Here is a 27,899-nt window from a genome sequence, read left to right on the forward strand (position 1 = left end):
CTTTTGGCCAAGGCAGATCAGTTGTACCCCTCTCCAGAGGCTGTTGGCACTGCCCCTACGTTAGTGGGAGGAGTCACTAGTTTCCCCTCCCCTTTTTCCTGTTTAACTTCATCTACTTTCACAATTTCAGCTACTGTGGCTACCCTAAGGACCCCAGATCTGCCCTGCTGTTCCATCTGATATTTGTGACTGTTTGCTATGTGAACGTCCCACATCCACCCCAGCCTTTAACATGGAAAAACTGAATTTCTCATATTTCCTCCCATAGCCTTTTCTCTTCATCTCTTCATTTCCATTGAAATTCTACTATCCTAACCATCACCCAGGCCCACAAGCTTGTTGCCCTTTTTGGATGTTTCCTTCTTCTCCTCCCTTCTCTACTTGCATCCAGTTGTTTCCGGTTCTTTATATATAACATGTCAGAAATCTATAGCATCCTTTCTTTTCCATTACCACCCCTAAAATCCTTGTCTGTGCTTTGGTCAGCTTTCACCTAAGTCACTGCAGCCTCCTCTTCTTTGGTTCCTCATAACTCACCTAGCTCCCACTTCAGTTTTTAAAATTCTGTTTTGTGGCGATGGAAAGTGATCGTCTTTAACTCTAGCGGCTATCTGCACTGCTTCTTCCTTGCTTTTGGCCTAGGATCCAGCATCAGAGCTAGAGTCCTGACCTCGCTATAATTAGACCTTCTGTCCTTCAGAAAGTTTGTATATATTTTAAGATGCGACTTTATTTTGTTTCTGTTTAACACAGAACCTCCTTTGGTTTTCAAAGCTGAAATTTGGCAGTTGGTCAACAATATGATCTCATTGCTTTTATGGCTTTAGCTGAGGGAAAACGTTTTTAATGCAGTTGAAAGATTTAACAAGAGGAGCTGACTGTATAACGATATTTGGAAAGGGAGATTTGGAGGGGGGAGAGGGGGGAGAGGAAGGCTGACTCTGGTGCACACATGAATCTGTCTTTCCCCATCCTTCAGTACGTTCAACGCAGTGTCATGGCTGCTATCCCAGGCACAAATTTTTTGGAACAAATAGAAAAGAGGATAGCAGGACCATTGTCCACCAATGCTCATCCCTTGCAGTCCCCAAAATTGTTCAGGATCTGACCACTTGATCTTAATGGAAGATCCCAACCCAGCACAGGGAAGATGAACTGCACCCTTTCTCTCCCCCTAAATCCATGCTAATAGGACTGAGGGGATAAAATATTGCTTCTTATCCAGCTGGAAGGTTTGCTGTTGTGTGGCAACAGTTGAGCTTTTATTCATGCTGTTCTGTAAGTTTGTGTGGTGCCGTCTGGGTCCCTCTGTATTCTAGGGCTTTTCCATTGATAATTCTAGTTCCAATCATGCATGTTATCGGAATGCAACGCTAGAGTGAAGTAGTCTTTAATATAAGTAACTCTCTCTGTAGTCTGCCTGAGTATGTCCTGCCTGCCTCGTCTCAAACGGATGATAGTTCTGTCTTTGCAGTGCTTCCAGCTCATGCCACCTTGGGGAGCAAGTCACTAGAAATGGTAGCTAAAGAAAGCGTTATTAGGTCACCTATTTTCATAATATTTAGCACTTATCTTCAGAGCTTTTTGCAGACATTAACTAATCCTTGTACACCCCTGGAAGGGAGATTGTGTAATTGTAATTGTGACTAGCATCATTTTACAGTGTAGTAAATGGAGGCATGGATTATTTTTACCCACGGCCATAGAGACTCGATTGTAGTCTGGATTTCTTAGACTGGAGACCCGTGGTTATAGAACCAGATGCCACCATTCTCAGTAGAGTTCTATGTACATTGATGTGTATGTTTGATTATGTATATGGAGATGTATTTGTCACAGATTACCATGATAGTAATGAGACTTAACATTTCCAATTTTAAAATATACCTATATTGATGCAGAGAGTACTTGGCTGGTCATCCTTTTGGTGCCTATAAACCTCAAATTGTAACGTGAATCGTTGTAATGTGTATGGTGTTTAAATGTGAAGAATTATTTACTAAGGGACAATTGAAATCAATGGTGAAGCTCCGATTAATTCAATGGGATGAGTCCGGGGCCCTAATTGTACTTGGAATACTACAAAATATTGAAAGATTGTATGGGAAATTGAAGGATTGCAGAGGGGGATTTTCCCTAATTTATCATATTTAAGAGTGTGGTCCCTGTTTTCTGCTCTCAAAATGGTGGGTTCAGATTATTTTAATGTGTGTCTTTCTGTCTTGCTAGGCTTTTATAAAGCTGCACATCACAGTGGTATCCAAGTTCTGTTATTAGATAATAAAAATGAAAGTGCCTTTACATTTTGAGCAAATTTTAATGGTATTTTTTCTCTCACTTGTCTGTTACAGAATGGTAAATAACGCTGAAGACCCCTGAGAGGCTTTCTGACTTGCCCTCCTCATGTGAAGTATGCTCAGAACCTTTCCAGTAGTGTAAGTACAACAACAAGAAGTCACTCCAGGAAAGTTCAAAAGTTGACGTTTCTGTAATTCAATGTAAAGAGAACAGAGGAATGGTCACAGCTGTGGTAGGGGGCAAATGCTTGTAACTTTTAGATTTGTGCTACACTTAAAATGTATACTGACATAGCTATGTCAGTTGCGGGTGTGAAAAAACCACATCCTTGGCCAACATAGCTAGGCCAATAAAAACCCCAGTATTAACGCAGCTATGCCAACAGAAGAGTGCTTCTGTCGGCGCAGCTAATATTCAGGGAGGAGGTGTTCCTACACTGCCAGAAAAACTCCCTCTGTCAGCGTAAGCTGCATCTACACTAGGGGGCTTTGCCAGCATAGCTATGCCCACATAGGCTCTGTAGTGTAGACATGACCTTAGAAACTTGGAGGTGAACCATACAGCATTACCATTAAACGCTGGAAATCTTCTCATGTCTCCCGGACGTAATGGTTAAACATCAATGCTCTCAAGAAGGTTTAGCGTCCTTTCTGTGAGTTAGTAGAAGGGGATACAGAGGCCATATGAGTGGTGAGATACAAGAACAAAAAGCCTAAGGCAGTGTCCATTAGAGTAGAAATAATTGGTTGCACCAGTTTAAGTTGGAATAGCTCCTCTATCTTTGTCTTGTTGTCTTAGGGTTTTTAAAGATAATTGTAAAAGCAATATAAATGCATGTATCCTTATGCTGCTCTATAGCTTTGTTTTGCTTTTGTTTAACTCAAGCTGAAAAGCTTTGGGTGTGAATTCAAAACACCTCAGAATTCAGGTGTCTTTAAATCTGGGCTTTCGGTTAGGCCTTCTAGTTTATATGCTTATGTATGATTTTCACCATAACAACCTCCCACTCCCAGCGGCACACAGTAAATGAGCCACCAGATTTAGAGTTTAGGAAATGTGCCAGATTGCCTGACACTGGAAAGTGAACTCCTCTGTTCACAGAACAGGTAGCAAGAAGCAGGACTGCAAGCATTTTCTGTCAATGTGCTCAATTCTGTGCTGGCAGAACCACCTCTAGGGCTCAGATCTGTCTGTGTAATACCAATGCCACCAATATCTACGCTGAGGCTCATGGCAAGGGTAACAGTTGAGATGGTTTTTGTGCTGTGGCCACCTGTCGACTAAGCCACCAACATGTTTCAAAAAGGCCCCTGGAGAGAACTCTGAGACTTTTAGTTGCTTCTGGATTTGAACCAGTAATTTAGAAGTGAAAGGCTTCTTATTACATTACCCGTCTTTTCAGCCATGCTCATCTTCTCTTACCATAGCTGGAAATATTTCAGATTTATTTCAGTATTGATTAGAGACCCCATTTAAAAATTTTAAAGATTTAATTCACAGCAGTTAAGAAACTTGGAGGTAATGTCAGCGCTGCCCTCTACTCCCTTTGTTACCCCTGTATGTTACAGGCTGCAGAATGACTAGTGAACTGAGGGTATGTCTACACTGCAGTTGAAAACCTGTGACTGGCCTGTGCCAGCTGACTCGGGCTTGTTGGGGCTGTTTAATTACAGTATAGCTGTTCAGGCTTAGACTGCAGCCCAGGCTCCAGGACCCTGCAGGGTAGGAGGGTCCCGAGCCTGAACATCTACACTGCAATTAAACAGCCTCTTAGCCTGTGCCCCTTTGAGCCCAAGTCAGCTGGCATGGACTAGGATTTTAATTGCAGTGTAGACATACCCTGAGCGATCACCTGTGCTGTGTATAGGCACAAGGACAGCCCAGCCTGTCAGCCTTAACTCTGAATCAGACTCTTAACACAATTTCAATGCCTGGTTTGTAGATTTAGACTATTAGCTCTGCTGTCCTGGCCTAATTTCAATTATGTTCTGCCTCTCTAAATTCTCTGTGCAATTTTAGTTGGATCCTGTGTTCTTCGGTGGCTTTCCAGAATTGTTGTGGAATGTTGCTGTGTACTGTGAAACAGCTGCTGTCTTCCACCCCAGAGGTGGCAGCTTTTCAGCTGAGGACTAGAGGAAGAATATTAGAATGGAGGAAAAACACTCACTTAAATGGTGTGTCAGGTTAAAATTTTTTTCCAGACTAAACTATAGAATCATAGAATATCAGGGTTGGAAGGGACCTCAGGAGGTCATCTAGTCCAACCCCCTGCTCAAAGCAGGACCAATTTCCAACTAAATCATCCCAGCCAGGGCTTTGTCAAGCCGGGCCTATAGATTAATTTATTTAAAGGGCTGAATAGGTTTAACAAATAAGTGACAGAGACGAAGAAAATGAAGGGCCATAAAACAATAGTGGTGAAAACCTACCATCCATATGGCACCAGTTGTGAAATCATGATCCTCTTCATGTGCAGCCATATGTGAAGCCTATTTAAAAAAAAAAAAAAAAAAAAGGTGGTGGGGGGGGAGGTAACAGTATCAAGTCTACTGCAAAGGCTCCCAGAAATGAGGTTCATTTTGCAATTCTTGATCAGGGCAGGAAAGAGTTCTTCAAAAGAACCAAAGGTCTGATCTACACTACGGAGTTAGGTCGAATTTAGCCGCGTTAGATCGATTTAAAAATGACTGCGTCCACACAACCAACCCCGTATCGTTGACCTAAAAGGCTCTTAAAATCGAATACAAATCTACGGCAGAATTTTAGAGATGTACAAGACTTGAGAGCTTCAAGAATCAGATCACAGCTCTGAAACTGATTCCCTCTGTGACCTAAAGCAAATAAATTGCCTGTATCATTTTCACCATCTGTACAGTGGGGTGAATTATCTACTTACCTCACAGGGCATGTGATGGAATATGGCCATAAGTATCTATATTAATTGCATGTTTTGGTCTGTATCCCAAAATGTGATAATTATATGCTTGACGTCTGATGGGATCGGACAGTTTGAACACCCTCACTCTCAGGGGAGGCATGGTCTCCAGGCCAGTGATTACAAGCCATTGAAACTAATGGGTCTAACTACCCAAACAATGGAGCAGGCATCAGGGGTGCATTCTCCTGGATAAGCCCTGACAGGTGCTCCTGCTGACTGGAAGAAAACAGGTTGAATGGTCTGGGTCAAAGAGAACCAGGTTTAGGGCTTGTCTACAAATGGAGTTATTCAGGAATAACAATGTCTCCATGTGCTGACAAGCCTGGAGAGACCCTCTTCCTCTCCCAGCACAGCAGGGCATGCTGTGAGTGGTGACCAATGAGGGTCACAGAAAGATCTGGGCTTGCTAGAAGACTGTAAGCTGCTTCTGATCTATTCCTGTAATTTAAGAGGAAAGCCTGTCTAACTCAGGCCTGGTTTACACTACAAACTTTTGTTGTTTAGGGTTGTGATTTTTTTTTTTAAATGATATTTTTATACTGGCAGAAAGTCTAGTGTAGACACAATTATGTCAGGAAAAAAAGTGCTTTTGCCAGTACACCTTTTGTTCGGGGAACTGATATAAGCTATGCTGGCAAAAGCACACACTTCTGGTATAAACTGTGTCTACAGTAGCAGGGTTTCCTGCTATATCTATACTGATATAGCTTGACTGGCAAACTCCTTCTAGTGTAGGCCTTACCTTGCAGTGAAGGGTAAGAGTACATGAGTCTAAATATGTATGTAGGATGTTTGTTTTAAATTCCTTTATTTCTTGGATGCTTTTTTCCAACTACTGAGTAAAAATACTCGGTTTTAAGAACACCGGTAGTCACTGTCACTGGTCACAGGTTTCCAAAGGGAGGAATTGCAAGTGGCTGAAACCCAGTCGGACCTGCAGGGGGATAAGGAGTTGATTTATACCAGGCAGTGTGTACTCTGGTCCTGGTCTTAAAACCTCTGCTCCACCACAGACTTCCTGTATGACCAAGTCTATCCTTTGTCCCAGTTCCCCATCTGTAAAATGGGGAGAATAGCACTTCCCTACCTAACGGGGTGCTGTGAAGATAGATACATAAAAGGTTCTGAGATGCTTAAGCACTACAGTAATGGGGGCCATATAAGGACCTAAGATAGAGCAGAAGAATTGGGAGATTCCATCCTGAGACAGGTAAAGGCAAGAGGGGTGAACTCAGACTGAAAGGGAACAGCAACACAGCTAGACCGTAAGCTGTGACAATTGTAAAAGTGCAACATACCGGTCAGGCATCTAGATGGGACTGTGCCTCAGTTTCCCCGCCACCGTGACTCATTTCCCATTGCGTTGGCGCATTGAAATGAGAGCCCCCCTGTAAAAACATGAGTCCTGTCATCCACTGTCACAGGCCTCAAGATCTTTCCAGCCCTCTCCAGGCACAAACTGTCCTCCCCTTTGTGGCAAGGTTTTAGGCTTTGGCTCCTCAGTGAAGGAACTCGTCTTTTACCCTTTTCTCAGAGGCTGGACCACAGTCTCTTCGTCAGGACTCTGTAGTTATCATTCTATTCTATGTAGATTCTTACACCATGCTGATCACTGTAGTATCAGAGGGTCTGCCTACACGACAGCTGAGAGGGTGCTGACCAGCACAGGTAGACAGACAGGTGCAAGCTCTGATCGAGCTAGCATGCTAAAAATGACTGTGTGATCACAGCTACTCGGGCTGGCCACCTGAGTCCATAACCAGGAGGTCAGGCAGGATTATACTTTGGCAACTAGCCCAAGCCGCCTCCCATGCCGCTGCGGCCACACTGCTATTGTTAGAGCACTAGCTCGAGCAGAGCTAATGCATGTCTGTCTACCTGCACTTGGAAGCACGCTCCCAGCTGCTGTATAGAGATACCCTGAGTGCTTTTCAGCCCTGCATTAAGGGACATGGCTCACCTCTGTCACCTGTTGTTTGTTGTCTTGGCCTCTCCCCAGTAGAGTGTCTTGTTTTGGTAGTATTTTTTTTTTAATGTACACGTTGCTCTGTATTTGTGTTAGAGAAGGCAAGGTCAAATAAATGCGCCTTGCACTTGGAGTGGAAGGTGGTAAGGTTTGTGACAGTCCTTAGTTCCTGGGGGAGTTCATTCATAGTCCTTCCCTGTGTTCAGTAGTCCTCCTATCAGGCACAGCAAAGACATAGTTGTAGCAAGTGTCTATGCTATAGCAGCATAGCACTTGTAGAGTGTCTGTCTTAGACCGCAGAGGGAGTAGATCTCGGAGCTGATGATAGAACTCAGGAATTCCAGGATCCTAATCCTGTGCTCAGTCAGAGGTAAACATTTTTGTAAGACTTTGATTATGAAAATAATCCGCTTTTATGTAGTGTTTTTTTATCTGTATGGTAGATCTCAAAGTGCTTTACAAAGGTGGGCAAACATTATTATCCTCATTTTACAGAGAGGAAACTGCCGCAGGGCTTAAGTCTCTTGCCCAAGGTGACACAGGAGTGTCAATGGTAAAACCAGGACTAGAGCTCAGGTCTGCTTAATACCAACCAGCTGCTATCCACTGGACTACAATTGATCAGCTGTAGAGAATTCCAAAGACTAAATGGAACAATAGTTTACAGAGAGAACCAGAATGTGGGGCTGTTTTGTTTTGGTTTTTTGTTTTAAAGCTAGTTCAGAAACCAGAGGACCCCCTAAAGGAGTGATGTGCTGATAGTTGATATTCCACACTCAGCCTGTGTTCTCTGATTTGTGTAGCGGTGAGTATTTGATTACATTGGATTTATTTTCAGAAGTTTCAGACTGCTCTTATTAACTGTCACCATTTTGATGGAAAGCATATGGCAGTGTTCTGCATTCATGAGACAGTGTTTTGCATTCATAAACAGAATCAGCAATGCTTAAACTTGGTAGATCAGTTAGTCTGATTTCACTCCTTGGAAGTCTTCGGTTTTGTTTCCTAGAGCAGTCATTAGAAGTGTGGCATTTATGTTTGTGGATCAGGATGAATGGGAGTGGAGTCTTCTTTGAAAATCAGAACGAAGGCATGCAACTGTAAAAGCTAATTACATGTAGGGATGGCTCTGTATTTATTGACATGACGAGCACTTGTAAGGCCTGATTTTTCTCTTGTACACTGGTAAAACTCCATTGAAGTAGCTGGAGATACTGTTGCTTTACATAAGTGTGACGGAGAAGAGACTCATGTCCTTAGTTCTTAACTGCAACCCAGCATTCGTAGCACTGACTGTAGCTCCAAAAGTGGCGTTACTGAGGCCTTGTCTTGACTACCACGGTAAGCCGACCTAAGTTACGCTACTTCAGTTACATGAATAACGTAACTGAAGACAACATAGCTTAGGTCAACTTAACGCGGTGTCTACACTGCGAGCGCTCTCCCACCGACTTACTCTTCCTGGGGAGCTGGAGAACTGGAGTCCGTGGGAGAGCGCTCTGCCATCGACTTAGCGGGTCTTGACCAGACCCGCTACATTGACATCGCTGCGAGATTCCAGCAGAGCTGATCTACCCGTCAGTGTAGACATGGCCTTAATATATCACAAAGGATTCTGGGACGTTTCTGGGACTTATCAGAGAGACAGTTGCCTGCTGTGCATAGCTAAGACAAAAATGGCATACACTTGTGAAGAGGCAACAGAATGAGCAGAAAACTTGATAGTTTTTGAAGAACCGTCTAGAACTGGCATATTAATGGTTCTAGTTCTAATGCCCCTTACAATGTTGAGCCCTGTTCCATGCTGGCTGTTGTGTGGAGTGACCATAGCTTTAAAGGCCGCTTTTCTTGCTTGTGGTCTCTGCAGGGATGAGCTGCACTGGTAAACCAGGAAAGATGAAAAGCAGAAAAGGGAGGGGAGAAAATGAAGAGACTAGAGAGTTGAAGCCTCTTCTTGATGACTGGGGACATATATAAAAATGTCTTAGGAGAAAAACGTTTTATATAGTATAAGTTATGCATAATGTACAACACGTATATATGGAGAGGCTAAAACATTGACAGCCTGGATGGCTGAAGGCAGAATAGACTTTTGCGTCAAAGACATTGCTTGAAATCGAGCCTGAATTGGTTATGACATTAAATTATCAGCTCAGCCAGTTAGCTTGTGTGAAATGAGTTATTTGGTCTCAGTCAAACTGGACAAATAAACTGCATAAAAAGCACCACCATAATTGGTAGCAAGTGATACTCTTGATGGTGGTCTCATCAAAGAGGCCTAAGATTCAAGGGAGACTTAACTGCATGTTATGGGGGCAGTGTGAGGGAAGCTTGTACAGCTGCTGTGTGCACTGTACCTGTTTTGTGGATAGAGAAATAGTCTCCAAGGCTGCAAGGTCAGCATTTCTCCTCAGCACAAAATTCACAAACACAGAATAAAAACTCTGTGATTAAGAAGTTTATATCAGCAACAAACTGCAAGCAACTCTGTGTTGATTTAAACCTCTCTCTAGTTACTGTTTATCTAGCTTTGTGCCAGATAGACATTATCCAGAGAATACTGTTACCGTTTTTATGGTTGATAGGGTCATAACTCACTGGTAAATGTAATTTTAAAGAGGGAAGACAAATCATATGATAAAGTCAAGGGACAAGGTCATATTTAGTGGCACCCAAAAAACAGTAATCTGTTGCAAATGATGTTTTTATAAAACAAAATTAGGAGTGTAGATGACATGCTTAATGGGATGAAGAATAATGCTGCTACCTGCAACAGCAGTTTATACTGTACATTGCAGATGTGTATCTGAACACGTTCGCATCTTGCAGGTCACAATTGACATGAGTTTATTAGAATTGTGATTCAAAAATCATCCAAGTTTAGGATCTGGTTCTCAACATTTTGGCTTCAGCCCATATCTAGATGTCTACACATCATATCAAATGTGTATAGTGCTTTGCATCAAAAAGCGCAGCCATTTCTGCAATCTCATAAGTCTTTCAGAGCTTGTGGGGTATAGCAATGCATTTTCATGGAGATTGCCAGACCCAGAGGACCTGCAGAAAGAAATCTCTTTAGTGATGGCCAGTGTACATCTCATTCATGTCAGCAGGCAGGATAGAGAAACATGACCACTTGTGGCCGTTAAGGAGCCCAAAACTTCTCTCAAAAATAGGGATATTAGCCCTGGTGTTCTGGCCTGATTCCCATTTGAATAATTAAATTCCATTAGACGTATCTGTGACCAGGGTCCAAGGATGTCCACACTGAGATTGCTCAATCAGGGCAAACTGCAAAGAATGGGGCAGACAATCCCCAAAACTGGTGGTTATTCTAATACTTAAATTCACCAAGCCAACAACAAAACAGTTTCTACAATACCTTACTGGTTACCCAGAAGCCAGAAACTCAGTTCCCTTGAAATAGTCCAGCCTTGGGCTTCCACCCAGACAGTCAAGTCAAATATGATGAGGAGGATTACTGAAAATCTTGTTCTTCATATAAAAAGTTCTACCAATCCCAAAGGATCGGACACATTACCCACCAGGTCAATTAATATTTCAGATCTTACCCAAATACATGCATACACCCAATTCTTATTAACTAAACTAAAATTTATTTTAAAAGAAAAGGGGGAGAGTATTGATTAAAAGATCATGATACATACAGATACGAATAAAGTTCTTGGGTCAGTTTCATAGTAGAGATGGTGAGCTTCAGAGTTGCAAAAAGTTATTTCAAAATTAGTTCCATAGGTTATAGTCCAATGTCCAATATCAGGGTGACCCAGACTGGAGCTGGAGACCTCAGTCTTGCGACTCAAACTTCCCCTGATGAAGCTTAAGCAGATCTGAGATACAGGAGTTCTTTTTATAGTTCACTGGCAGCCTCTTGACAGCATGCAGTCCTTGGGTGGAGCATTGTGGCTTTGAAGTAGAATCACCTATTTTCTGTATATACACAGGTAACTAGTTGCATTCCTCAGCATACGGTAATTATCCATTAAGCAGTTCATAGACAGTTTACTACAAACTTCAGAGAGAAATATAGACAATGATATTATTACACCCAAGCTTCATCTAAATGTTAATATTCCCTTTTGATCTCTGAATAATAGAGATAGCAACAGATAGGAACCGTCTGTTCACATGGTTAACTGTCTAGCAAGATATAAATAAACACAATTAGTATTACCCCCAATTCTCTAACAATTCAGGTTTGCATTTCAAAGCTCTAGTCTATCTAACATGAAATGGCCCTAATTACTATTCACATACGTTTCTAAAATGTCTCTAAAGGTTGAATTTAGGTCATTTAACCTTCCTAGTTGCTTAACCCTTTCTGGCTCAATGTCACAGTATCATGCAATTTCAATAGGACATGAAGTTCTTATTCTGTTGCTGCCCCTACACTTATTTTTTGGGGTTGCTCTGAGCTGTTAAACATCTACTGCATTCTGCCATCTAGAACTTCAGTGGTGGATAAAGATATTCTTCTGTCCACATGGGCAAAGTCATGCTCCTTGGTGGGGTACATTCGTGAAGAACATAAGAATGGCCATACTGGGTCAGACCAATGGTCCATCTAGCCCAGTATCCTGTCTTCCGACAGTGGCCAGTGCCAGGTGCTCCAGAGGGAATGAACAGAACAGGTAATCATCAAGTGATCCATCCCCTGTGGCTCATTCCCAGCTTCTGGCAAACACAGGCTAGGAACTCTTCAGAGCATGGTTTTGCATCCTTGCCCATCCTGGCTAATAGCCATTGACGGGCCTATCCTCCATGAACTTATCTAGTTCTTTTTTGAACCCTGTTATAGTCTTGGCCTTCACAACATCCTCTGGTAAAGAGTTCCACTGTGTGTTGTGTGAAGAAATACTGACTTTTGTTTGTTTTAAACCTGCTGCCTATTAATTTCATTTGGTAACCCCTGGTTCTTGTGTTATGAGAAGGAGTAAATAACACTTCCTTATTTATCTTCTCCACACCAGTCATGACTTTATAGACCTCTATCTTATCCCCCCCTTAGTCATCTCTTTTCCAAGCTGAAAAGTCCCAGTCTTATTAATCTCTCCTCATATGGAAGCTGTTCCATATGCCTAATCATTTTTGTTGCTCTTTTCTGAACCTTTTCCAGTTCCAATATATCTTTTTTGAGATGGGGCGACCACATCTGCATGCAGTATTCAAGATGTGAGCATACCATGGGTTTATATAGAGGCAATATGATATTGTCTGTCTTATTATCTATCCATTTCTAATGGTTCCCAACATTCTGTTAGCTTTTCTTACTGTCGCTGCACATTGAGTGGATGTTTTCAGAGAACTATCCACAATGACTCCAAGATCTCTTTCTTGAGTGGTAACACCTAATTTAGATCCCATTTAGATGGGATTATGTTTTCTAATGTGCATTACTTTGTATTTATCTATTTATCAGCATTGAATTTCATCTGCCGCTTTCTTGCCCAGTCACCCAGTTTTGTGAGGTCCCTTTGTAACTCTTCACAGACTGCTTTGGACTTAACTATCTTGCGTAGTTTTGTATCATCTCCAAATTTTGCCACCTTGCTGTTTACCCCCTTTTCCAGATCACTTAGGAATATGTTAAACAGTGCTGGTCACAGTACAGACCCCAGAGGGACACCACTATTTACCTCTCTACATTCTGAAAACTGACCATTTATTCCTACCCTTTGTTTCCTATCTTTTAACCAGTTATTGATCCATGAGAGGGCCTCCCCTCTTATCCCATGACAGCTTACTTTGCTTAAGAGGCTTTGGTGAGGGAATCTGTCAAAGGCTTTCTGAAAATCTAAGTACACTATATCCACTGGATCACCCTTGTCCACAATCTTGTTTACCCCCTCCAAGAATTCTAATAGATTGGTGAAGCATGATTTCCCTTTACAAAAACGATGTTGACTCTTTCCCAACAAATTGTTAATCTATGTGTCTGATAATTCTGTTTTTTACTATAGTTTCAACCAATTTACCTCGTACTGAAGTTAGGCTTACCGGCCTGTAATTGCCGGGATCACCTCTGGACCCATTTTAAAAATCAGTGTTGTATTAGCTATCCTCCAGTCATCTGGTACAGAAGCTGAGTTAAATGATAAGTTACATACCACAGTTAGTAGTTTTATAATTTCACATTTGAATTCCTTTAGAACTCTCAGGTGAATCCTGGTGACTTATTACTGTTTCATTTATCAGTTTGTTCCAAAACCACCTCTAATGACTCATCAACCTGGGACAGTTCCTAACATTTGTCACCTAAAAAGAATGGCTCAGATTGGGGAATCTCCCTCACATCCTCAGCCGTGAAGACTAGTGCAAAGAATTCATTTAGTTTCTCCACAAGGGCCTTATCGTCCTTGAGTGCTACTTTAGCATCTCAATCGTCCAGTGACCGCACTGGTTGGTTAGCAGGCTTCCTGCTTCTCATGTATCTTACTTTTTGAGTCTTTGGCTAGCTGTTCTTCAAAATCTTTTTCTGCCTTCCTAATTATATTTTTACACCTCACTTGCCAGAGTTTACGCTCCTTTCTATTTTCCTCAATAGGATTTAACTTTCACTTTTTAAAGAATATCTTTTTGCCTCTAATTGCTTCTTTTACTTTGTTGTTCAGATATGGTAGCACTTTTTTTGTCCTCTTAGTATATTTTTAATTTGGGGTATACATTTAAGTTGAACCTCTATTATGGTGTCTTTAAAAAGTTTCCATGAAGCTTGCAGGGATTTCACTTGTGGCGCTGTACCTTTTAATTTCTGTTTAATTAACTTCCTCATTTTTGTGTATTTGCCCCTTTCTAAAATTAAATGCTACCATGGTGGGCTGCTTTGGTGTTTCCCAACAACAGGGATGTTAAATTTTATTATGTTATGGTCACTATTACCAAGCGATTCAGCTATATTCAACTCTTGGACCAGATCCTGTGCTCAATTTAGGACTAAATCAAGAATTGCCTCTCTTCTTGTGAGTTCCAGGACTAGCTGCTCCAAGAAGCAGTCATTTAAGCTGTCAAGAAACTTAATCTCTGCATCCCGTCCTGAGGTGACATGTACCAAGTCAATATGGGGATAGTTGAAATCCCCCATTATTATTGAGTTTTTTATTTTTATAGCCTCTCTAATCTCCCTGAGCATTTCACAGTCACTATCAGCATCCTGGTCAGGTGGTTGGTAGCATATCCCTATTATTATGTTCTTATTATGCAAGCATGGAATTACTATCCATAGAGATTCTTTGGTACAGTTTGGATCATTTAAGATTTTTACTTCATTTATCTCTACTCTTTCTTTCACATCTAGTGCCACTTCCCCACCAGCATGACCTATTCTGTCCTTCCGATATATTTTGTACCCTGGTATTACTGTGTCTCATTGACTATCCTCATTCCACCAAGTTTCAGTAATGCCTATTCTATCAATATCCTCATTTAATACGAGGGACTGTAGTTCACCCATCTTATTATTTAGACTTCTAGCATTTGTAAGTAAGCACTTAAAAAAAAGGTCACTTTTTAGCTCTCAGCCATTACGTGATGTAATTCAATGGGACTCTTTTTCATTTGACTGTTTCTCATCAGCTCCTACCTATATTTTATCATCTTCCATCCTCTCCTTGTTACTAGGATATAGAGAATCTCCATTAATAGATCCTCCCCTAAGGGGAGTCTGTGTCGGAACCACATGCTCCTCCGTACTTGTCGGCTTTCCCCCAGCTCTTAATTTAAAAATTGCTCTGCAACCTTTTTAAGTTTGTGCCAGTAGTCCGGTTCTATTTTGGTTTAGGTGGAGCCCATCCTTCCTGTACAGGCTTCCCCTTTCCCAAAAGGCTCCCCAGTTCCTAATTAATCTACACCCCTCCTCCCTACAATATCGTCTCATTCATGAATTGAGACCCTGCAGTTCTTCAGGGGCAGGGAAATGTTATGTTTAGACTTGCAGTTTCTTCTTTTGGGGCATGGAAGTGGGGGCTGTTGTATTGATTTAGATGGAATAAATGAGCCAAAGGTATTAACAGAACCCTGTCACTGTCCAACATTAACCAGTGTTAAATGAGGTCCAGGGTTTGGTACATAGAGACCTCAGCCTGCATAGCACTACAGCAAACACACCATTAAAAATCCTCTTAACCTTTTATTAAAGATACAGAAAAGAAGATAAAACAGTTAAAGCATGTGAAATGTAAAGTATTAAACAAGGCTTTCATTTTAACAACATCCCTGGTTCCCTTTCCCTTCAGCTGGAGTTTTTAAAAGGAACCCCTCCCTGTTGCTTGACAGTCTCTTCGCTGGTATCAAAGATGGTAGTAACTGTCCTTGTGGGGGAAATAGATGAAGGTAGTTGAGATGGGCTAGAGATGTTGCTGCTGTTGTTGTTAAGTCCAGTCTTAAAAGGAAAAGCCCACTTGTCTGGAAGTCTTAGATGTATTAAGAATGGTAATAACTGTTATCCCAGATGATATTTGGGATTTAGTTGGATCTAGTAGGGGTGACAATGTCATTTGGATCCCTCTCTCTGGCCCATTCTGGCCAGGACATTTCTTAGGCACAGAATGATATTAGGCCCAGTGTCCTAGGAAACAGTAAGGGTGGCAGCCATGATGGTGAAGCTCGCTCCAGTAGCCTCTGTCTGTTCTTTTAGCCTCTCTTTTCTTTTTTTCATACTGTCCCCACCAAATCTTTCTTTTAAGGACCCAAAAAGGGAATGATGAGTGAAATAGAACATAAGAACGGCCGTGCCGGGTCAGACCAAAGGTCCATCTAGCCCAGTATCCTGTCTACCGACAGTGGCCAATGCCAGGTGCCCCAGAGGGAGTGAATCTAACAGGCAATGATCAAGTGATCTCTCTCCTGCCATCCGTCTCCATCCTCTGACAAACAGAGGCTAAGGACACCATTCCTTACCCATCCTGGCTAATAGCCATTAATGGACTTAACCACCATGAATTTATCTAGTTCTCTTTTAAACGCTGTTATAGGCCATCCCCGCATTATCTTGCCTTCCAATTAGGCCTAATATCTGACATACCAATTTTGGTTCATTAACTTCTGGCTTCATATCTCCTGGTTTTTAACAAGCATAACTTAAACACAGCCCTTGAATCATATTAACTTGGCCTTTTTGTTTAGACTCATTCAGTTATTCCATCTCCGTTTTGTATTTTTCCCATCCACATTTGTTGTTACAGATTAATGTAACATCTTATGAACGTTGACATACTCCTTGCAGCCGAGCTCACAATTCAGGTATATTTGTAGGCCAAATTGTCACAACAGGACAGAGTTACCTGGATCTGGCCAGGCATTCCACCTCCTCAGTCAGCAGAGTCTCAGAGGCTAGAGTCCAGCTGCCTGGCTCTGGGGTTCCCTCAGGAGAAGTTAATTCTGGGGGGGCCACACTCAGTCTGCTGGTCCCTCAAGGAGGTTTCCAACTTGTAAAGGGGGAGAATTTAAAACTACAGAGAGGGCCAGAGGAGGCAGAGAGGGTATGGAGAGCAGCCATCCTACCAACACAGCCTGAATTCACGGAATGGCTTTGGCAGGACTGGGCCCAAAAGAACGATGCTGCAGAGGTGGCACGTCTTCCTTCTGCACCTTTTTGGTTGGGATAAGAAGATAAGAACGGCCATACTGGGTCAGACCAAAGGTCCATCTAGCCCAGTATTCTGTCTTCTGACAGTGGCTGGTGCCAGATGCTTCAAAGGGAATGAACAGAACAGGGCTATTCATCAAGTAAGCCATCCCCTGTCGTCCAGTCCCAGCTTCTGGCAGTCAGACGCTTAGGTGCACCTAGAGCAGGCGTTCTCAAACTTCAGTGCACCGCGATCCCCTTCTGACAACAAAAATTACTACACAACCTCTGGAGGGGGGATTGAAACCTAAGTCTGCCTGAGTCCCGCTGGCCCAGGTGGGCCAAAGCTGAAGCCCAAGGGCTTCAGCCCCAAGCCAGGGGCCTGTAACCTGAGCCCCACCACCCAGGGCTGAAGCCCTTTGGCTTTGGCCCACAGGCAGTGTGGCTCTGGCTTCGGCCCCGGGACCCAGCATGTTGAACTCCAGCCTTGGTGACCCCATTAAAATGCGGTCCTGACCCACTTTGGTTTGAGAATCGCTGACCTAGAGCATGGGCTTCGTCCCTGACCATCTTGGCTAATAGCCATTGATGGATCTACTCTCTATGAACTTATCTAATTCCTTTTTGAACCCAGTTATATTTTTGGCCTTCACAACATTCCCTGGCAACGAGTTCCACAGTTCACTGTGCAGTGTATGAAGATGTACTTCCTTATGTTTGTTTTAAACCTGCTGCGTATTCATTTCATTGTGTGACCCCTGGTTCTTGTGGCATAATTAAACCACTCCCAATGAGCAGCAGTAGCTATGTTGGTGGGAGAGTGTCTCCTGCTGACATAGTGCTGTACACACCGGCACGTCTGTCGGTGTAACTTAAGTCAGTCAGGGGTGTGTGGGTTTTTTTTCACACCTCTGCCTGACAATTTTACCAACAAAAGTGCTAGGGTAGATGTATCTAATAGTAGTAGTAACTGATCCATGAGAGGATCTTCCCTCTTATCCCATGATTGCTAACTTTGCTTAAGAGCCTTTGGTGAGGAATCTTGTCAAAGGCTTTCAGAAAAAGTCCAAGTACTCTCTATCCACTGATCACTCTTGTCCACATGTTAGTTGACCACTTCAGAGAATTCTGCAGATTTGTCACCTAAGAAGACTGGCTTAGGTGTGGGAATCTCCCTTACCTCTGAGTCAAAGAATTGATTTAGCTTCTCCACAATGGCCTGGTCTTCCTTGAGTGCTCCTTTAGCACCTCTATCATCCAGTGGTCTCACTGATTGTTTGGAAGCTTGCTGCTTCTGATGTACTTAAAAAAAAAAAATCTGCTATTAGTTTATATGGTTCTTGCTAGTTGCTCTTCAAATTCTTTTTTGCCCTGCCTAATTATACTTATACATTTGACTTGCCAGAGTTTCTTCCTTTCTATTTTCCTCAGTAGGATTTGACTTCCTATTTTTGAAAAGGCGTATTTTTGTCTCTAACGACATCTTTTATTCTGTTGTTAGCCATTGTGACATTTTTTCTGTCCTTTTTATGTTTTTTTTCTTAAATTTGGGGTAGACATATAGCTTGAGCCTATGTTATGGTGTTTTTAAAAAGTTTCCATGCAGCTTGCAGGCGTTTCACTCTTGTGACTGTTCCTTTTAATTTCCATTTAACTAGCTTCCTTATTTTTGTGTATTTCCCCTTTTTTAACTTAAATGCTAGCGCTCTGCTCCCCCTCCCCCCCCCCCCCCCGCCATAAGGATGTTGAGTTTAATCACATTGGTTGCTATTACTGAGCAGTTCAGCTATATTCACCTCTTGCACAAGATCTTGTGCTCCACTTAGGACTAAATCAAGAATTGCTTCTTCCCTTGTGGGTCCCTGGACTATCTGCTCCAAGAAGTCATTAATGGTGTCTAGAAATTTTATCTCTGGATCCAATCCAGAGGTGACATGTTCCCTATGGGGATAGTTTAAATCCCCCATTATTATTGGGTTTTCTGTTTTTTGTAGCCTCTCTAATCTCCCTGAGCATTTCATAATCACCATCACCATGCCGGTCAGGTGGTCGGTAGTATATTCCTAATTCTATACTCTTATTGTTTAAGCATGGAATTTCTATCCATAGGTATGCTGTGGTCAAGATCTGAAGAAGAGCTCTGTCTAGCTCGAAAGCTTTTCTCTTTCACCATCAGAACTTGGTCCAATAGAAGATATTATCTCGTTCACCTTGTCTATCTTAGGTGCATTATAAATATTTAGATACCATGGGCCCACCAATGGAGCTCTGCCGCCTTGCATCAGCTGAGGATTGGGCCTCCACATAGGAAATACAAATATACTTGGCATTTTAGATTTTTTTCTATTTGGAATCTAAGTAAACATGGCCAAAATAGGTCCTGTGGTTTTAAATGGTTTGGTTCAAAACTGACATACACCATGTTTCACTAGTATTTTACATCAGGCTGGCTTTTGGTAACTGATCAGAGGATACAGTACATGATTACAACACAAGATCTGCAACGGTTGCAGATATTTCATTATATAGGCAGTAAAGTTTGACAGCCGTAGCCCATCATAGCCATCACTCGCGCAGGGTACCTGCAGTCCTTTCTCCCCCATCCTCCCCCACACCTTAGTTTTGCTCGCTGATCCTTTCACAGTTAGTTAAATCTTGCAGGAAAAAGAGGGCACTAAACAAAGCAAATTGAATTAATGTTAGCCAAAGGGGTTAAGGAGACTAAGAGGCTCATACAAACATATGTGGGGATAAAGTACTAGAGATTGTCCATTAATTAATGAGGTGGATGAAATTAATTATTCTAAAGTGGCTGGTTTGCTTCATTGCTTTGTAAATTGGTCTTTAACAAGGAAAGTGAAAAGGAGGTATGAAGAACTAGAAAGTAACTAAGACATTGTTAAAACAACTATATTAAAAACTCAGTATAGTTATTCTTTAAAATGCCATGGATGCTTGGTAACATTGAATGTGTTCTAGTGTTGCCAACCCTTGTGAATTTTATTGTCAGTCTCACGTTATGTGGTATTTTTCTTGAAGTCCCAGCTCTTGCATTTGGATATGTGAGAAGCTCATCTTTCATTTAAAAACAAAATCAAGTTTGTAGTCCTCAGGGTTGAGTAGAAGATCTTGAAAATGTGACCTGCCATTCAAAATCCACAAAGCAAATAAGTCTTTCATGTGTATTATTTAAAAAAAAAAAAACTCTTGGCTCGTGGTTTTTAGGTGTCTGACTCACAATTTAAAGCATGTGAGAATGAGCTTAAGAAAACTAACTAACAAACTTGCAGAATCGTTGACGGTCCGTTTTGAGAAGTGATGGAGAGCTGGGAAAGGAAAACTGGATAAACCAAAAGCTGATTGGCTCCTTGCAGGCTGTGGCGAATGTTTCTCTTGCCTGGCATAGTGCCAATCTTCGGGTGTGTCTACATTGGAGCTGGAAGATGTAAATTCCAGCTCGAGGAAACGTACCCACACTAGCTCTGATTGAGCGAGGGTGCTCAAAACAGAAGTGTAGCGGGAGGGGCTGGCCGTGCTGAGTGTATTCCTAGCATCTCAGAAGGGATTGTACTCAGGGTGTCTAGCTCCTCCCACTGCTTGTGTGACTGCAGCTACACTTCTAGTTTCACCGGGCTAGCTCAGTCAAGGCTAGTGCGGGTACATCTCCTCAAGCTGGAATTCCTGCTGGAGCAGCAAGGTGTAGACATACCTTCAGTTCACCCACGCTAGCTCTGCTTGATCTAGCATGCTAAAAATATCACTGTAGCTGAGGTAGCACAGGCAGTGTCAGAGAGGGGCCCGGTGGGCATGTACTCATGTGGCTAGCCCAACCTATCACCCATGCTACCCTGACTACCCTGCTATTTTTAGCATGCTGCCTCGAGCAGAGCCACCAAAGGTACCTCTCTGCTCAAGCTAGGAATCATACCTCCCAACAAAAGGTAGATGTACCCTAAGTGTCTAATTTGAATCTGCTCCCTTTCCTTGCATTAGAACAACCCTCCCTGCCTTCAGTCAGAAATTGGAGGTCAGACTAAAAAGAGGAAAATACAATCTAAAAATAAATAAAAGGTTATGAATTAAATTCTCTCAAATGAGGATTTACTATGGAGAAGCGCCACACATTTTAAAACGATGTTTTGGAGTCGTAGCCACCCTTTAACCTCTGGAAGAGAACCTAAAGAGCACATTAAGGCCCCAGTCCTGCCAGAGCCCATGAAGTCACTGGGGCTCGGTTTGGGTGTAATGCATTTTAGGATCCTGGCCTAAAACTGTAGACGTTATTAAACTGGCAAGTGCTGTGAACCCAAGGGTTGGTAGGTACATGATACAATACTTAGGCCAGGTCTACATGAAAAACTTAGATCAACTCAGCTCTGTCACTCAGGGGTGTGAAAAATCCATCCCCTTGAGTGACGTAGTTAAGCCGACCTAACCCCCAGTGTAGATAAGGTTAGGTCAACAGAAGAATTATTTTGTCGACTAAGCTACTGCGTCTCAGGGAGGTGGATTAACTATAGTGACAGGAGAAACCTCCCATTTACTGTAGTGTCTGTACTGAAGCGCTAGAGCCGCACAGCTGCAGCTGCGCCACTGTAGCGGTTTAAGTGTAGACATAGCCTTAGTGTGTGTTCTTAAGATGGGTTAGCTAACCTTCAGAAGCTGACTCCAGTTAAAATAGCAGTGAAGATATGGCAGCTTAGGTTAGCAGCTTCAGTTAAAGCTTGGGGTTGAATTCAAGTTGCTAACCCAAGTTAAAATTGGAGTTGCTATGTTTTCACTGCTATTTTTAACTCGAATTAGCAAACCTGAGTTAACCCACCTTTGTTTTGCAGTATAGACAAATGACTGGACAACCACTAGAACACTGTGTACAGTTCAGGGCACCTTGGTAATAGAAAGACAAACAAACGGAATGGAATTCAGAGAAGGATATTCCCTACATTATATATAATTTCATTGTCCCTCAGGACTGAGCTACATGATCTGGGAGCTGGCTTCCATCTCGTAATTGTTTGCAATTCCATTCAGTTATTAGATTTCTACACTGACTGTTACACTCTGCTTATAGTGGACTAAGTTGGGAGCAGTTTTTAAAAAAGTTAAAATAATCCTTATTGGAGAAATTAATACTAATCAGCCATAAAAGTCAGGCTCTCATGGGAGTGATACACTGCCAGTGGCAGCAGGAGAGCAGCGTTGGGAGCGTGACTCCAGCCTGATCCCAGCCTCTCATCTAGGGTCACCTGGAGGGGGCATGAGTCCCCATGAATCCTCCTCCCCCTACCCACCCACCACTCCTCTGGTGGCAGCAGCAATGCGGAGCAGTTGTGAGGATATACACACTTGCGGACTTGAGAAGAAAAATGCACATTCGTTCATTTAATCATTTTTAAGAACGCAGCCATAGCCACTTCTACAGTTGTGAGGAGCAGTGCAGGACTGGAGGCGGGAGGTTCTGCATCAGTGCCTCTCCCTCTCTACCCTGGGATTCCATCTACAAGGGCAAAACCCTTTTTAAAGGGACCCATGCACCCTGTATCAGCATCATGGTATGGCAGCGTGGCTCTAGCGTGGCCCATCTCTCTCCCCCAGGTCACAGAACTCCAGCTTGGGGTGTCACTGCCCGGAAAAGACCCCCCTTTACCCACACCAACCCCAGTAGTAGTCAGGGCTGGGAACAGCCATGTCACTGCAGCTTCTGTGTGCCTTTGGCCCAGCACAGGGAAAGACATAAACACAGAGTTCATTGGAGGAACAGGGTTGTTGGGGCAGCCAGCCCCACTCCTGTAAAGGTTTGGGATTCTCATCGGGGCTCCATTTCCCCCACTGGTTTTAATATGCTCCTTAGGGTTCCCCATACACACTTAATATGTTGTCAGCTCTCTCTCCCACCACTGCCATGCTTGGGATTCCAGGATGGCTCCAATGAGCTTCAGAGAGTTTCTCATTGCTTTTCCCACCGACTCTGTAGGACCACAGGAAGGGGAGAATGCCTCATAATTTTTGCCCCACTCTCATGCTGCTCTCTGACCTCCAGCCGCCACCTCCAAGATCTTCCGATGGCTGAAAGAAGGGCCCCTGCTTCCTGCAGACTTTAGAAGATCTGTTGTGAGGGGACTTGAGGGGAGAAAGTTTAAGGGGTCGTATGGCATTTCCCATGGATCTGCTGAAGCCTGCCAGGAAGGGGGAGTACCCTGCAAGCCTTAGGATATTGTCCACCATTTTTCAAAGTTTAGGAGGAAAAAAGTTTCTTTGACAAGCCTCCCTAGTGATTACACATGACATCTGCCTTTGCAAAGAACAAGGCTGGGGCCTTATTTCTTTAAATGAAAGAGCTCAGGTCTCTAACAGTAATTTGACATGCTGCACTCTGCATGTCAGGTCTGGTGATCCATGGCAACATTCCAGATTCAAAAGTTAACAACTTCTGAAATCGAACTTCAATCAACTAAACATTGGTGCTGGGGGGCACTGGATTTCAATTAGGGAAGTTCAAGAAACTGGGTTTTAGCTCTCTCCTTCCTTCAAGAAAGTTAAGACTACTTGAACTCGTCACACTTCTGATGTTAGGGAATCATAACTTGTGAATCCTTTTCTGAATCACTGAATATTTCTAGAAAAATTGTACCTCTGGCCCAGCGCTAACCTGTGAGTTTCGAGGCCAGTGGGTAGAACCCTGCAAATCTACTGATATCCGCTTGATATCCACGGACCATGTTTGCGGATCAGATGTGGATATACATTTTGTATCCATGCAGGGCTCTACCAATGGGACTTTGCTGGGGGATTTGGCGGTTGGGCAAAATTGGGCATATAACAGAATCTCAGTTGCAGCCTTAATTATGGCGCAACTGTTGACATTCCATCAGGCATGTTTATTGAAGATAAGAGAGCAGAAAAGGGAGCTGGGGGCGGGACAGTAATCCAAAGGTGTGTTGGCCGGGATTTAAAGTAAGAGGGTGAGGTATTCTCTGAAAACTGTGCAAAGTTATCCTTTACCAGAAGCAATCAATCAACCTGAAGTTAATGGGAGCTTTGCTGTCGAGTTCAATGGGTGAGGGATTCCGCTCATTGGGCTTGCTTGCCCTCTCACTTACATGATTTACACTGGTATAAATGAGACCAGAATCAGGCCTATTGTCTTCTGTTAAGTGCCATCCCTGAGGCGCTGTTCATGTCCCATAGATAGCTTTTGCACTAAACTGTTTGCCTTCACATTTCACCTTTTTAGGCTGCTGGAAACCATGTCTCACTACACAGATGAACCCAGATTTACTATAGAGCAGATAGATCTGCTTCAGCGCCTGAGACGTACTGGAATGACCAGACACGAAATCCTCCACGCCTTGGAAACCTTGGACCGTCTCGATCAAGAGCATAGTGACAAGTTTGGAAGAAGGTCTAGCTATGGAGGCGGTTCCTATGGCAACAGTACCAACAATGTCCCAGCATCTTCCTCTACAGCCACAGCTTCTACACAGACTCAGCATTCTGGGATGTCCCCGTCACCTAGCAACAGTTACGACACCTCCCCACAGCCTTGCACTACTAATCAGAACGGGAGGGAGAGTAACGAGAGGTTGTCAGCGTTCAATGGGAAGATGTCGCCCACTCGCTATCCACTTGCAAACAGCTTGGCTCAAAGGTCGTACAGTTTTGAAGCCTCTGAAGAGGACTTGGACGTAGATGACAAAGTGGAAGAATTGATGAGGTTAGTAAAACTTGTAGAAGGTTCAGTAAATCAGCCTGACGAACCCTTTAAGAGGAGAACTGCATCTCAGGGGCAGGAGAGGTACTTTAATGGTTATATGTATTGTCAATAGTGTGAGGGGTGCCTTAGATAATTATCCCCTTGTTTGTCCTCCATTGGCCACCCTCCCCTTCAAAGCTTTGTGCACATTTGTCCTGGGCTACATCACAGATCCCTCTTCAGTCTGTTTTTTCCAAAGCCTGGATTGACTTTCTCATCTCAGTACACTGTTTCCATCCTCACCACATTCAAATCCCTTGGAAACAGCCCTCCTCTCCCATGAGATTCTCCACCACTGGCTCATGTCAGTCCAAAGCCTTCTCTTTCCCAATGTTGTATGGGAGAAGAGGGAAATGGCTCTGTTAATGCCTTCCTTAAGAACTTGCAATATATCATGTCTTATCTGCCTTTTGGATAGTAAGCTCCTTGGGGCAGGACTGCCTCTATTTGTGTGTTATGTAGGGCCAAGAATGGCAGCACTGAAATAAAAACAATTATGAAAAGGCATGCCTCCTCTATGGAGGGCTTACAGTCAAGATCAGTGGTCATCTTTTTTTCCCTATGAGGGGCTTCTTCCTTGTTAGGCAGGGTACCCCTTCCATTTAGCAGTATGGGAAAGGTTAGGGGAGTTGTTACTCCAAAATTAAGTATCCATGATCTTAACATGGCTCCAGCAAGAGGCAGAATGAGTGGGGAAATTTTGCATGTGTCTTTTAAATTCTGTTGTGGTTTTTTTGTGTATTATGATTTATTGGTTGTTTTGGAGTGGTATGTTTTCTCATGTATACTTGGCAAATATTGGACTGGGGCTCGCAGACCCCTGGAGGACATGAGTTTTAAGGAGGGACCGAGTGAAGGTGTGGTGGCAGGTCAAGGAGGCTCAGAAATGAGTGGGAAGAACACAAAGGAGGTGGTTAGTCATGCTCTTGGGCTCAGCGTAGTGGGGAATCTGAAAGAGTTGAGTGTAGCAGTAGGCAGGCGCTCCTTTTGCTGAAATCTACCTGTTGTCAGATTGGGGGTTCATGAGCATGATGCCCAAGATAGTGTTTGGTGCTTGTTCAAGTTGAAATGTCCCATGTTTTCTTGTGTGGAGGGTGAGGGTTGGGCGTAGAAGAGATGATGAACCCTCAGTTTTTGTGTTTTACTCACACTTTCCAAGTCTAGGCTGTTCACATTACAGTTTTGATCACCGAACTCTGCTCAGAAAAAGCCAAAGAAAAAATACGTTACCCAGGAATAAACCCCACCTGATTTTTAAAAGCCAAACAAAACTGATTCTGAATTTCACAGGCACAGGCGTTTGTTTACTGCAGTTTAAGCTTGCTGCACATTACAGCCCCTATGAAACCAGTAAACTCTTTTCCTTTTAGCATAATTATTCAGTCCCTTCTGTACCATCTCTCCACACTTTTTAAAAATAATCCTTCCAGAAAAACTAGGGATATAACGCTGACGGGTATTCCTTCATTCAGTGCACCCACGCACCATGCTTTTGGGGGCGAGGGAGGTTGTTGGGGTGGAGGTTGCAAAATCTCTTTTCCTTCCTTCAGCCCTGTTGTTTGAGAGGGCTTGTCGATATCCTCATTTGTGGAGCCAACCATGCAGACCCTGCTATCTTTTATTTTTTGTGCTTCATTTTATGACTGAGTTTTAATGCTGGTGTGAGAGATTTATTCATCCCTCTGTAATGAAACTTTGTACATTCCATATGGCAGCCCTACACCTACTATGAATTATATAGGCTATGAGTCATCCATCCGCCTGCTGGGATGCTTTGATCAGACATGACACTCATTAAAAGAAGTGTCCACTGGTGAGCTATTTTGCCTGTCTCCCCCTCCCCAAGGCAGAGGCCCCCACCCTTAAGCAAAGGAAACAAAACCATTTTACATCTTTAGAGTGCCCTTTGGCCTGTCTGTCTCTCTCGTTTTGTTGTTGTTTTGTTTTGGTAGGAGGGACAGCAGCGTGATAAAGGAGGAAATCAAAGCCTTTCTTGCCAATCGGAGGATTTCCCAAGCAGTTGTTGCACAGGTAACAGGTAAGAGCTTGAAGAGCCCTTTATTCATTTTGGGTCCCGTGTCTAGCTGCCTGTGTGTGCTAGTGCAGATGTTGGAATATTGCTTGGCTTTCTGCATTGCAGTGCAGATCTGTCAGCTTAGTCATGATAATGTATGCCTTTGATTTAAGACCCATTGTCCCGCACATCATGGAACTTCCCAAGTGAATCACTTTTTGTGTGTGGCTTTTTCTAGCAAATTTTATTTTACAGCATTGCAATAAACGCAGAGTTCCTGTCTTAAAACTAAAACCGTTTTCTTTCATTCTGAAGTTACGCTATTACATGTGGCAAATGTATATACACAAATATGTATCTGGGAATGTATCCATGGCTGGCATCAGTGCACTTAGCAGACTGATTGTGAGAGTTTGTCCACTTGTCCTTGAGTCGCTAATAATAATAAAAGGCAGATTGAGGGGTGAGGGAGTGGCCATATTAACTCTAACCTTGTTTCAAAGGGGAAAGTACCATATTTCTTCCTCTTTCCCTCTTTTTCTCCATTGGCATTAGGGATGAGTGAGCAGACCTCCATAAAACTATTTAGACCTCTACACAACACTCTGTTTGCAAAGCACTGTACAAATGTGGATTAATTCTTTGCAGAGAGGTTTAAGTGGCTTGGCCAAGGCCATACAAAGAGTTGGTAGCAGAATCAGAAGTACAACTGGAGACAAAACATACAACTTACTCTTCCTGACCTTTATTTATTTATTTCTTTATTTTTAGAACCATGCCTGAATAGACGTCTTGAAATAGTCAGATAATTAAGAAAGAAAATGTGACTAGAAGCGCCAAACTATTGTGCGAGGAGAAGTTCTAGAAAATTGCCTTGTAGGAAATGATCCTGCACTGATGGGGAAATGGTCTAGATGGTGTTCTAGCTCTTTTCCATCTCTCCCCCATGTGAAAAGAGAGTGAACAAATGCTTGGGCAGTGTGCCACCTCTTCCGGTGCACCCACTCTCAGTTTACAAAGGCAGATGCTGCGAGGAAAGGAAAAGTAACAAGACGCAGTCCTTGGATCTTTCCAAAATTAGGCATATTTCTGGCCCTCTTGTTATAAATCCCAGTTTGACCAAAAAAGACTACCTCATGTATGAACCCCTCCCCTACAGCTTTACCTGCAGGCATTGCCAGTCGGTTAGGCCTTTAAAGAAAATGCTAATGTGGACAGTGCAGCTCTATTGAAGGACATTGCTTCAGGATTCCAGGTGTAAACTTTTAACTCTCCCGTCTCTCCTAAAAAGGGTATTCTACAAGTGGGTTGTTAGGGATGAGCACATGAGTGAGTGACTGTTAGCTG

At 42.9% G+C, this 27,899-nt stretch overlaps 1 protein-coding gene across 1 annotated transcript in view; it reads left to right on the forward strand.

Annotated features, from left to right (window-relative positions):
- Positions 1–2,354: 2,354 nt before the first annotated feature.
- Positions 2,355–27,899, forward strand: part of HMBOX1 (homeobox containing 1) — a 30,888-nt gene continuing 5,343 nt past the window's right edge. Inside the window, exons 1-3 of the mRNA XM_026656345.1 lie at positions 2,355–2,435; positions 24,020–24,499; positions 26,491–26,576. Of these exons, the coding sequence (XP_026512130.1) occupies positions 2,413–2,435; positions 24,020–24,499; positions 26,491–26,576 (589 nt within the window). The 5' untranslated portion in view covers positions 2,355–2,412. The remainder of the gene's footprint in view (positions 2,436–24,019; positions 24,500–26,490; positions 26,577–27,899) is intronic.

This window comes from Terrapene carolina, unplaced genomic scaffold (genome assembly GCF_002925995.2).
Source record: "Terrapene carolina triunguis isolate 2854851 unplaced genomic scaffold, T_m_triunguis-2.0 Scaffold228, whole genome shotgun sequence".
In the NCBI taxonomy this organism is placed as follows: Eukaryota; Metazoa; Chordata; order Testudines; family Emydidae; genus Terrapene; species Terrapene triunguis.